This window comes from Pygoscelis adeliae, unplaced genomic scaffold, assembly GCF_000699105.1.
Source record: "Pygoscelis adeliae isolate BGI_AS28 unplaced genomic scaffold, ASM69910v1 Scaffold31, whole genome shotgun sequence".
In the NCBI taxonomy this organism is placed as follows: domain Eukaryota; kingdom Metazoa; phylum Chordata; class Aves; order Sphenisciformes; family Spheniscidae; genus Pygoscelis; species Pygoscelis adeliae.
Genome location: NW_008824233.1, coordinates 5,685,546 through 5,697,883, shown reverse-complemented (window position 1 = coordinate 5,697,883; position 12,338 = coordinate 5,685,546). Strand labels below are relative to the sequence as shown.

At 39.4% G+C, this 12,338-nt stretch overlaps 1 protein-coding gene across 1 annotated transcript; it reads right to left on the bottom strand.

Annotated features, from left to right (window-relative positions):
• Nucleotides 1-2,527: 2,527 nt before the first annotated feature.
• Nucleotides 2,528-11,644, bottom strand: SLC25A31 (solute carrier family 25 (mitochondrial carrier; adenine nucleotide translocator), member 31). Its single transcript, XM_009334959.1, is given in 8 exon segments — nucleotides 2,528-2,722; nucleotides 5,637-5,762; nucleotides 6,020-6,174; nucleotides 7,477-7,564; nucleotides 7,566-7,590; nucleotides 8,933-9,015; nucleotides 10,147-10,273; nucleotides 11,433-11,644. Coding segments are annotated over 8 exon segments (1,011 nt in total).
• Between the last annotated feature and the right edge of the window lie 694 nt (nucleotides 11,645-12,338).

Sequence of the window (12,338 nt, the reverse complement as noted above, 5' to 3'; positions counted from 1 at the left end):
CCCAGGGCCCTGCCCGCTCGCCGCTGGGGCGAGGAGAGGGGCAAGGACCCCGAGTGCCTGGAGGAGAGGGGTGGGCGGGGCAGCTTGGGAACACCCCCGGAGCCCCCAGGCGCGGGGTTAGCCCTGCATCCGGACGCCGAGTTCGGCATCGAAAGCGAAACCCAGGCCTTCGTGTCCCAAACGGGTGGGGATTGCTCCGGGTGCCAGCGGCGGGCAGCGACTTCGGACCTTGGGAGTCCTACCTTTCTCCCTCCCACCGCCAAGATACGGAAGAGCTGTCCCCAGTTTGTGCCTACGTATTCCCAGAAGCGCCCTCCTCGTTGTCATTTTTCTGTCCGTGAAAAAAGGTGTCTCGAAGCCAGAGTATCTCTACTGCAGTTACCCCATTTTTTATGGGTGTCGTTTCAAGTATGGAGGACTGAAACTCTACAAAACATACCCACAGGCTGGAAAGGCTCCATAAGTATTTATTTGCTTCTAAAAATGACATCTCAATTTCACACAGCAATATGACATCTTTCTGACACAGCATGTGACACTGCACCGCACAATTTTGTTCCACTGGAGAGATTAAAAATAAATGCTAAACCACTAAACTAGATTTGCATCCCTGTCAAGAGTTTTGATTATCTCTCCGTTTGTTACTGTTTCAATGGTCTACTTCACAACTAGAATTTTCCTAGGGAGGATGACTGATGACATTGCCCTCTAAAACCTCCAGAAGCAAGAGAAGCCACTGTTAAATTATTTACAACACAACTACTATTTATTAGTACGAGCAATTAACCATCTCATTTTCCTTGCTAGTATTGGCATCAGAAAGGCAAACCGGGTCCAGTCCCATCTGCAGGAGCCGGGGAGACAAATCCCAACTCCGGTTTCTCCTCTGCTCTTTCAATCCCTGTTACAAAACCAGTTCTCGGTGATTCAAAGGATTGCAGCATCCCACTTCCACAGCACCACCTGAGGCTAACTCCTGACTGAAAAGAAACCTTGGGCCAAGAGATTATATGCAAATACTCTTGTGTAGCTATGCAACATTACTAAGCCAGGCCCGGAAGAAATTGTGCAACCTTGCAGCAGGGGGACAAGCCATCACTGCAGAAGTGCTGGCACGTCTCACATCTCAGCGGGATAAATCAGCCCGTACGCAGCTTCGTGCTGCCACTGCAGTGTTGTTTCTGGCAACCAAGCCAGCTGGTTTCAAGCTACAGTCAGGGACGCAGATGTGTGTAGACATTCATGATAGCGACAAGAAAAGTGCCAATGGACTTTTTATTTGCTTTGTCAAGAGTAAGACTGTTACGAGTTGGAGATGAGATCGTAAGCAGGAGAAGCCAAACTCTTAAAGTATTTCACAAAAGTCCTGTCTGCGTGCTCCAGTGTCATACTGATTGCCCAGTCTGTGAGTATGAACAAAATTCACTCACGTCAGATTAGCCACAAACTTGCCTGAGCGTATCCCCCCCCAGTCATCTACTGTCACTGTAGCAACCTTGGAATCGGTGTTGTCCGAGTCCTTCCAATTCCTGGCCTGTGGATCACATCTGACTTTTTATCAGCTAAAAAAATGTTTGTAGTCACTCAAGGAACTGTTTTGTGTGAAACTTAATGGTTGTGGAGAAACGTTAGGAATGCTGCTAGCCTTACTTTCTATGAAACCAAACATTTAAATAAAGGCCTAATAAATGCTTTCTTGAGTCCCTAAGTTACCAATATTCCGCAAGGTTTGGTTTCTCTTTCCTTTCCCTATTGAAAATTATTACCTCAGAAATAAGAGTACCCTCATTTATGTACGCTGTAAGATTTATCCTCAATACTGAGAAGAATCCTCAGCCATTTTAAATTTCCTCAAGAAATAATGCGTTAAGTGTTCAAGTCACTAGGCGCTTGGGTCTCCACATGTTTGGGCTGTGTTTTGGCTTAAGATGCTGCCAACTAGACTACAGTCTTCTCAATGTTGTTTGAGGGATGGGACAGAGAGAAAAGTGAGTTGCTGTATTTCTGAATGCCAATTAAAACAAAAAAAAATCCACACGTAAACTCCTTTGCTGTCTTGACTTGTGCTTTAAAATACCATGAAAACACATCAACAGGCTAGAAACAGGTTTTCCTTTTACTGTGGTTCCTGTAGAAGCTGTAGCAGGCTGATACGTACACATACTTGCAATGGGCTCTGCTGACAGGCTAGGGAAACTGCTGTTACCGAAATATATTCAGGTACATGCCATAATTTAAAATTCAAGATGTGTAACATTTAGTATGGCTAAAATGGAAACATTGAGAATTTTAAACAAGAGGCAAGTATTTTCTTGGATTCATTTCATTCAAGAAATGAAAACAGTGCTCTTTAGTTCCCTGAAAACAAATTATTTAATTTAGTACATGCTTAGTCACAAAAACATGCAAATAATTTCTTGAAAGTATTGTTTTTATAACAGTTAAACTAAAAATATGCCATGCAAACAATGAGAATTCTTACCATGAACACTGTACAAGCAAAATAGATGTTCACTCACTATTTTAATCAGTTCCTGAACTCTGAAACATCGAGATTAAAAATGTCCTTGATTTTGTCATAAAGAACTAGCACTAAGGTTCCTCCTGCTCCACGAAGGATGTTGGGGAATGCTCCATGGAAGAAAGCATGAAGCCCCTCTCGCTCGTGTATTTTCAGAAAGCAGTCATCAGTTCCTTTCTATTGATGTTCAGTCTCCCTGCTCTGCACACGAATAAGGACAAATCATTATGGCACTGCACTGAGAAAGAGACTTAGATGCCCAGCAAAATTTGTCTTTCTTTAGTAAAGAACACTAAGGAACTTTTTCCTAATGTTTCACTTACTGCAAAGGAGTGATCTTTTAACTAATAAATATTTATCTGATGCAGTGCTCTGTTAGCTGGTTCCAACAGCTATATTTAGAAAGGCTGTGATCCTTCTTCTGATGCTTCTTTTAAGCTTTACTGGACAAGTAGAAGGCTTAGGAATTAAATGAGGTCACTCCAGTCCTAAGGGTGCTCTGAATTGTTTCAATGCTATTAAAACTTCCATAGCTCATTTTTTTTCCTTCTCTAGTACCACTGAAATATTTTTATACCAAGCAGATTTCAGTTCATTAGTAATCAATAGAGTCCTCTAAAAAGTGTGAAGGTCTTGACTAGCACGGTTACGTAAAAGCATAGGCTAGGAAGGAGTGCAGTCCAGTTTTCATCTAGCCCACCTTGTTTCTGAGCATTAATTTGCTGGATAAATGAAAACAAAGCAAGAAGGAGGATTTGTTAGTTAGAAACCTCAGCACCATGTTCACTCAAACTTGCTTCAAGTGCTTACAGGTGAAGGAAAGAAAGGATGACAAGCAGTGATTGTTCACATGCACGCATATGACCGTTCCTGTACAAGTCAGAGCTCAAGCACTGAACTCTCCCTTCAGCTTTTTCCAGGTGCAGTATGACTAAAAATCGTGCCAACTCCTTTAAGTTTTGAAAATTTCAACAGCGTAGTAGAGACAGCCCAGAGGAACGTTATGTAGCCGTTCTCTGCACAGCAGAACACTTGGGGAATACTCTCACCCGCTGTGGAACTCGGCATAGTGACGACAGCAAATCTCTCCGATACTCTGAGTAACACCACAGCTCTGACAAAGGGTTTTTTGCAGATGTGCTTGGTGAACTGTCAAACAATTCCTGTTTTGGAACTGCAGTCTCTTCAGGAGTTGAGGACTATTAGGAACTGACACTGTTTTTTGTCTTCACTAGCAAAAAACAAGTACGCTGTTTTTTCGGAGAGATTAATCCAAAATCCCTACCTCAGTGTGAAATCCTACTGGAAAGAAGACACTATTTTTTTTACTTAATGTTGAAGATCTGACTTAAATTAGCTACATCTTAAGTCAAATCCACCTGCAATATCAAGGTAAGGTTCTAGACTCTCTATAATGGCAGAAAGATAATCTTGCCTTCTTGAGGCCTTTGTGATGTACTCTGCAGCTAATAAAGTGACGTTTGAATTTTCTGATGAAGACAGTGTTACATTTTGTTACCTCTTCTGTTAGGAATTAAGGTATGGGATCACTATAGATTTCCTGAACATAATAAATGCAGGAAACACATCTATGATAAATATTCACATAAAGCAATATAAATAAGCGTAGTAATGTGGCTGAAAAGCATTTAAAGTATTGTGGTTTGAATCTACATGAATATATGCAAATGAAAGGATATTTGGTAATGGTTATTACTGCTTAGCTGACAGAAATCAACTTTGCTGAAAGCAGGAACTGTACTGTGCTCATTATTTCAGAAAGTTATCCCATCTGGCAAATATAATTTAACTGAAGAATTAAAAGGTGCTACATTTAATTCAGGGCTTCCTCTTGGATCAGAATAAGCATCATGATAAGAAATTGATAAAAATCATACTAGTCAGCTTTATTTGTACCTGAAGCTTCAAAACTGCATGAATGAAACAAGGACACCACATGAAATATATTTATACGTCCACAACGTATATACATCCTCTCATTCTCATCCTCTTTTGTGCTAGTAAACGCATTACCTTATTTCATATGATTATAATTTATGTTTTTAATAGCCTTGATACTATTCTCTATCCTAGTGGTAAGTTAATTACCAGAAATACAGGCAATTTTTTGGTAAAGCCTCAAAAAGCACAGTACTTGCAAATAAAGACAGCATTAACTATAGGCCTACTGCTGATTAAGCAGATAAAGCAGAATCTGAAGGCAGTGAAATCATATTTAGTCTGAAAGGAGGAAGTCAGTAGTGCTAATGGTGTTTGCCCACTGTAAGCTTCAAGGATTTCTGTTATTTAGGAAAGATTACCAGAGGTATGCAGGCATTACGTAAGAATCTAAGTATCTCCTAGGAATTTTTTGAAAGCACCTAAGCGAGTTCTATGCCAACATTTATTCTAATTTTCTTTTGACTTTCTGGAACATGGAGAGAAAAGAAGATGTTCCTGAAACAAAACGTAGAGACGCTTCTTTGGAACTAACAACTCCTTTCTACTATCAGATGGCAAAACTTCCTCACGGATGCAGGGAACAAGGTCCTGATTTTTCAAGAGCATTTTTGTGGTTTTTTATTTCATGTTTGAGGATGATCGTCATAGCAAGAATTTGTATTAGCAGTATATTGTTGTACTAGCAACAAGATCCAACATTAACTGCTAATAACACACTATCATACCCATCACAGGCTGAGAAATAATTCTCGGCTTTTACTGAGCTTTGAAGATTACTGATTCTACCTCACACCTGAAGAACAGCTGTCTGCCACAAAGATTATTTCTCTAACTGCATTAGCTGGGCTAATAAAGGATATTATTCTGCCCACAAACCTGTCCTATGCCAAATATCTGGCTTCTGAGTAGGAAAAAGAAAACAGATCCTGTCTTTCTACTAAACGCTCTCACCAAGCTGTGAACTGAACATACTTTTACCAGACTTCCAAAATACTGTTATTGAATTTTTCTTCTTGTCTTTATGGAGATGTTTCCACTTTTTTTCTGAATAGAGTCTGGCGTGCTGTAAGGCTATACAGCGCTTCAATTAGCACATCAAACTTCAAAAATCTAGTAAGTAATTTTCAGAAAAGGATTGCAAGCTAGACCGTACCTGCTTCATCATGCGTCTCCTGACAGTGTCCAAAGGGTAAGACAGCATTCCTGAGCAAGTAGTCACAACTTGAGCAATGAAAAAGGAAAGAATGAATGGAGTTTGTTTTGCATTTGGCAATAATCCCTGCAAAATAAAACAAAAATGGAAGCCGGTACAAATTCTGTAAAATGTATGTCAAATCCAGCAGATATCAAGTATAATTTTGATCATTCAGTTGTTAATCCTACTGTAAAATGACTTGGCTCTTCAGTAATATACTCTATTGAGGACAAATAACTGTAGAGACAAAAGCTGTAACTAACACCCTCGTTAGTTCATAATAAATATCTAAAATATCATGATAGACTTAAAATGTGTGCGTTTTTGTTTGTAAAAGCTACCTTAATGCTGTCAGAACATCCAAAATAGGAGGCTCAGTATACAGTGATTCCCTGTGCTGAAACACCAAAACGCTGGTACAGGCCAGGGAGTCCATCTGTCTTCGCAATTTTAATAATTCAGTCACTAAGTCCCTGGAACTGTCGCTCAGCAGCACCTAATATGAAAGAAATTTGTGCACACGTTGTTATGCTTTACAGAAGCCCTTCTCTTCAGTACAAACTGCTCTGCATGACTGAACCATTTATAACATTACCAAAATTATATGAAAAACACAGTAGATCCTGTTTCCTCCACTTATGAACTTACGAACGAAGCATAAAGAAGAAATGGAGAGACATGGATGGATGGATGAAGACAGTTTATTCAAACAGATAGTGGTATCCAGTTGCTGAAACACTTTCAGATCAAATAACTACCATTCCAATTTTGTCCTCATTCAGCAGAATGCTTATGTATGAATTCTCTTACCCTCTCTCTGAAAAGAACTTTTTCTACATAATACCATGCTTTCACTTCCTCCCCACACATTCATACTCAAATTTATTAGAAGTGTTACTTGTTTCAGCTTTTCCCTATAGTGGAACACTAGCCACAAGCTGTGACAAAAGTTAAAAAATCCACCTTTTCTATCTGTAGATTCTTCATGTTTCCACATTCCACAGGTATGGTATCCACACTCAAGCTCTTAGGATTCTCTACAGGTGAAAACACAGCAAGCAATAAACCCATCTTTGAAGGAAGAACGTCAAACTGTACACCTTCTTACACTGAAGGTATCATGAAAGTATTAATTTGGCCCAAGTACAGGGCACAGAAAGCACTAGGTAGAGTCAAGCAGCCAATTCCTGGGACAACCCTGCACAGCACAGACAGTAATTCCATTGCAGGCAAATCAGGAAAGCCAACAACAAAACAGAAAGCAGAGATTTCTTTCTTGCTGCGGCAAAGCCTTCCAGACACTGTTTTTAGGAAATTAGTTTTCTCTATTTGAATGAATGAAACATACATCTAGAGACATATACTACCCAAAATCTTTGTTGAAAATCTTCAGTTTATATTCTTGGTATAGAACAAGGATGGTCATTAGCTCTTTAAATGACACCCTGTAAAACCATAGGTTAGTAAAAATTAAACTCCTCTAGTTTCTGGCATCCAAAGTTGGCAAAATTCAGTTAAACTTTTCCATACAGAATCTAAAAATAACGCAAAACTTTGAGAGCTATGCTATAACACTATTTCCAGAGAATCCTCCTTCACTCACCTTCATCCTCTCCTTTTCAATAAAGATCTTACATTTCTTAATACTTTTGTTTGTAATTGTGCAATGGTAAATTTTTAAGTAATAGAAAAAATTCTAATACTGTTGAATATTGGTCTACCTCTAAAATGAAGTTAATATAAACAATCTGAGGCACATCAGATGAAACTGGAACTGCCATTTAAGAGATTGCACTACCTTTCCCAGTATCAGCAGCTCAACGAGTTCGTGCGAAGTCTAACGGGTACACTACACACATGGATGTTGCTCCTGCTGCTCAGCCAGAAAGCCAGATTTGCAAAAAACCACTTTCTGAACCGAAACACAAAAATTGCTGTATGCAGTTATGAAAATACAGTATCACAATACTATAATACTGACCTTTGTTGTAGATACTAAATGAAACTTCAAAGCATGAAGAGTAAGATCTATCTAAAACATTGTATTATTTACAAAATAATAAAGAAACATGGCAGTCTCAGAGTAAGACCTATTTATATACCTGGTATTTCAAAATTTCTACTTGTAAAGATTCCCTGGCTATTCTTACATTTATTAAAAACTATTTATAAGCCATTTCCTTTTTCAGCTTCTGAATTATATGGTGCTCATGTGACCCAGATAGCAGATAACGTCTTTCTCATCTATAATCATCCAGTCGTCCGTAACAATCGGCCTGTGGATCTCCCCGATGCAACAATTGTGCATCAACTCTCCATGATGGGCGAACGGGGAAACAAAAATCAATGTACTTTTACTTTCACTCTGGCCCATACCGTTTACCAAATAAGAAAAAGCTAATCACTGTAGAAGGAACATTTTGCATAACATTTTTAGGCAGTGATATCTGACGTAGCTCTGTTGCCTTAAACGGCATCACAGGTACATCTTGTGTAGTAAATGCAGACCATGTAGACGTACCCCAAATCACTTTCTATTTGCCGATTCAGTAACTGCAACACTGTAGCTGTAGTAGTATGGAGTCCAGCATAGCTTAACTGCCCTAATATTATTTATTAGTTGTACAGAAGGCTTTGCAACCTGCTGTAGCTCATGTTGCTGCATAAACTGTTGCTAGTAGCAAGCAGGAGAGGTGGCAGCTGCAATCTGAACATGCTTGACTGTGCCAGTATTACCTTCAATACCAAGTGTCTGGCACATCGATACAGCCTGTCTTCTTTAACAGAAGCTCCTTCGCACTTCACAATCTAAAGGTTTTAGTAATTATTATTTTTTTTGAAGATAATTCAGCTAAGCAAAAACTAACGCATGTAACCATATTGTCTTCCCCATTTCCTATTCCTGCACAAAACATGTAAGAAAGGATCCAAAGACTGAGCTTCAACAATGGATATGCTACTTTGCTAAATACTATACTTCTAAAGAAATTAATCTTGAGTGCTATTCATGGAATGTTTCTAAAATTTGGGTCACAAGCTCATACACATGTAAGCCATCTGGAAACACTTCCAGGGGACGGAAAGGAGATTTGAAGAACTATAAACACAGTGTTATTTACATCATGCACATTTTACTTTTTCCACCGTAAGAAAGGAAAGAAAACAGCACCCTTAAACTCTTTACATACAAAATTACTGTAATTGAAAAAGGACTGCTTAAGAATTTGCATGCAATACAAGGAGGTTAATCATACTTTAATGACTGACAGCATTCCTCCTGGTCAGCACCACCAGAAAAGCCTGTGGCAAGAAAAGTTTCTGGCACTGCGGTAAAAAACTGTCAACAAGAGAAAGCACAGAACATTGGATTGTTGTTTAAATTATCAAAACCTAACCAAAGAAACCCTGAAACAGATAACCTAAGACAGACACAAATAAAGCCGATTTTCCAGCTATTTTCACATTTCTCCAGATAAGAAGACCTTATTTTCCGTTCTGCTGATATGAATGAATTTTATGTAATTTGTCAAATGCCAATATCAACATTTCACATTCCAAGACCAAGATTTCTTGTAATTAATTCCATGGGTGTAGACCTCTGTGTCTTTCAAGAATCCATCCAAGTTAAGGGACTTTTCCCAAGTACACAGAATTGCAAGGTAAGGCAGCATAGCCCAAACGTTTAATTGCCTTTTTGAGCTATAACCTAAAACTGCTCCTTTTCTGGCGCATTGTACAAAACTAAGTTCTTAAAATGCTTTAACTGTTGATAAGTATGTTTCTAGCTTTACATATAGCAAGAAGTCAGTTTTCAGTGTGAAGCAGTACTTATCCATGGCAGTAATATGCACTTTACTATCTGTAAGTTTTTTCTTACACTTACATACTAATGAGTATCAAGAAAATAATGTGAAAAAAATTAAAATGAGAGACTCCTGCTTGAGGGACACAACCCAAGAACTTCACACATTAGAATAAAAGCAGCTGTAATTTCATGAGTCAAATTACAAACATAAAGGTTTTTGAGACTAGAGTACATGTTAATGCAGTATTAACTGTGAGACTGTAATTGGGGTTTTTGACAAAGCCCAGAAGCATAGGTGTTCGAGTCCAAGATTTTTAATATCCATCTTAATACTTGCATCAATTAACTCCAAAATAATTACATGTGGACATGTAATTTTCCTGGACAAAACTTTGAAAATTCTGACTGCAGTTGTAAGTAGTTATTTACATGCACCTCAAAGTCATTAATCATTAAAGATCAAAACCAGATTTCATTACCTGCAACTGTAAGCTATGCAGTAAGCCATGCTCGCTCTTCCTCTTATTATAAAATAAGCTCGTTACAAAATCTTATCAATATACCACCACTAATTACCAACCATGCTGACAGAAAGAATTGCACAGCTCTTGACTAGATCTAGTGTGTTTCTTAAACAGAACTAATATGCAAGAGATTATTTACCTGTTTTTCTTTATCCACTTTGGACATGAAAATCTGTTTGTATTTGTCCTTAAAAGCAAAGTTTAGAACCTGTGTTGGGAAATACCATATGACATTTGCCAAACTGCCATGCCAAAAGCTGAAAATCCTACAGAAAAAGAAACAGATCTTTAAAATAACATTTCCAAAGTTTATACTACACCAAGTATATTATACAATATTCCTCCTATTGTTTCTTCTTTGGTATGAGCTGTAACAAAAGCCAAAAATGTTCTTTTTCAGGTCCTTTATTTTTCAGGCATTTGGTATTGGAAATCCGGATTTATTCTGACACTTATCAACAGATGTATGCATTCAGTGTTAGCACAAGAAAATCTAAAACTGCAAGTGAAACATCGATAATGCTGAGAAATAGGTAAGATTTTCCACTTCCTTACTTCAGACATTTCTAAGACGAGGGATATCTGTGTAAACTGCAGTCCGGAAACTGCAGAATAGAATATTTCACAGAACTGTGTAGAAATTGTTTTCCTGAAGTAGCCTGCCTATGCATTTTCGCTTCCATAGGGGGTGCTCACACTCCATATTAAGCAATGACGAACGGTTTACACAAGTATCAGAAACTTGATAGAGCTTTTGTAATTATATTCTTCTAAATTAAAGAAAGGATCCCTTTGAACACTAAGATAAATGCATAAGAAGCTAAATAGAGCTTAGGAGGTACTGCAGGAGAAAATCTTATGTGGATTGTGAGAAAAAAAATGTATGTGAGGATGTTCACAGACATTGGACTGGCTGGCCATGTTAAGACTTTGCTAAGCGGTGACAGCAGTCATCTCTGTAATGCATAGCCATGCTCTTCATTCAGACTTCTTGATTTTCTTGTGTTACTGTGGATGAAGGCAAAGACTCCTTAAAGACAAAGAAAACTCAAAACTGGGTTTTCATTTCTTATTTTGATCATGCTTTCCTATACATTAACATGAGGATGCCAAATAAATGCTGCTTTTGTAAAACTATCACAAGGAAAACGTTAAGGGTATTTTACACTGCCCACAAATACCACTGAGCATGACTTTGCCACTACCAAATAAACCAAAAAATCCTGCAGGGGACGTACCCAGCAGTAACCCCCTCCTCACCACCTCCTCCACCATACTCCTTTGAACGCCCACAGCCCACAATAGATGCTCCATCGCTTCAGAGGCATTTCTAAAAGCTTTTGGTTTTACAAGGCTTGGGAGAGAGAGGGCAAGGCACGGGGACGGGGAAGAGGCCCAGGGGAGGAGGCGGCCGGGGATCCCTACCTTGCTCCCTGGGGATGCCCGTGAAGCAGTCCAGCATGCCCACGTACTGCTCCTCCACCCGGATCTGCTTGGACAAGGCCTGCACTTGCAGCAACAGCTCCACCCTCTCGACGGGCACCACCGGTCCTTCCCAAAGGAGATGGGGTCGTAGAGGTCCTTGCGCTGCAGGGCCGCCATACCACACAGCACTGCCCCGGCCACCCCCCTGCCATTTCTGCTTCTTCCCAAAAAGCACGCAGCCAGCCAGCACCTAACTGGCTTCTTTTTCCTCAAAAGTTAAAAACTGATGGTCTCAGGGTACCCAGGAGCTGAGCCACCTCCGTCCTCCACCGTTACCGGCTGCGAAGGGCAGCCGGGCCCGGAAACCGCACCATTTGCTTCCACTACATGGATCCTTGCCAGGGAGTGCCACTCTCCCTGAGCTGCAGGCAGCAAGCTTTCCAGAGACCCCAGAACTTTCCAGAAGCTTCTGTCAGCTGTGGGAACTGGCCCCTCTCCCCCGACCAGGAACTGGAGAATAAAAAAACCCAGGTAACAAAGGGTAGTTGTTGATCATATTGAATTATGAGTTGTTAAACACTATTAACACGACAAGTTATATGTTATATGACATATAACATATATATGACAAGTAAATGAATTTTAGTCATGTTATTTATACCCATTCCATTGCAGGCCAGAAGTACCATCTAGATTGCTGATAGCGTTTTTTTTTTTTAAATAGCTTTACCTCCCCTATATCTCCTGACTTTATGACTAATGAAGGCATGAAACACCGTATTTGTTCAGTCAAAATGTTTTAATTGTTGATGTTTTTAAATGCTAACTTTTGTTTCTTGCATTCCCTTGACATGAGTAATTTTAACCCTGATACTCCATTGATTCGTTGTACACCACATTGCTTTG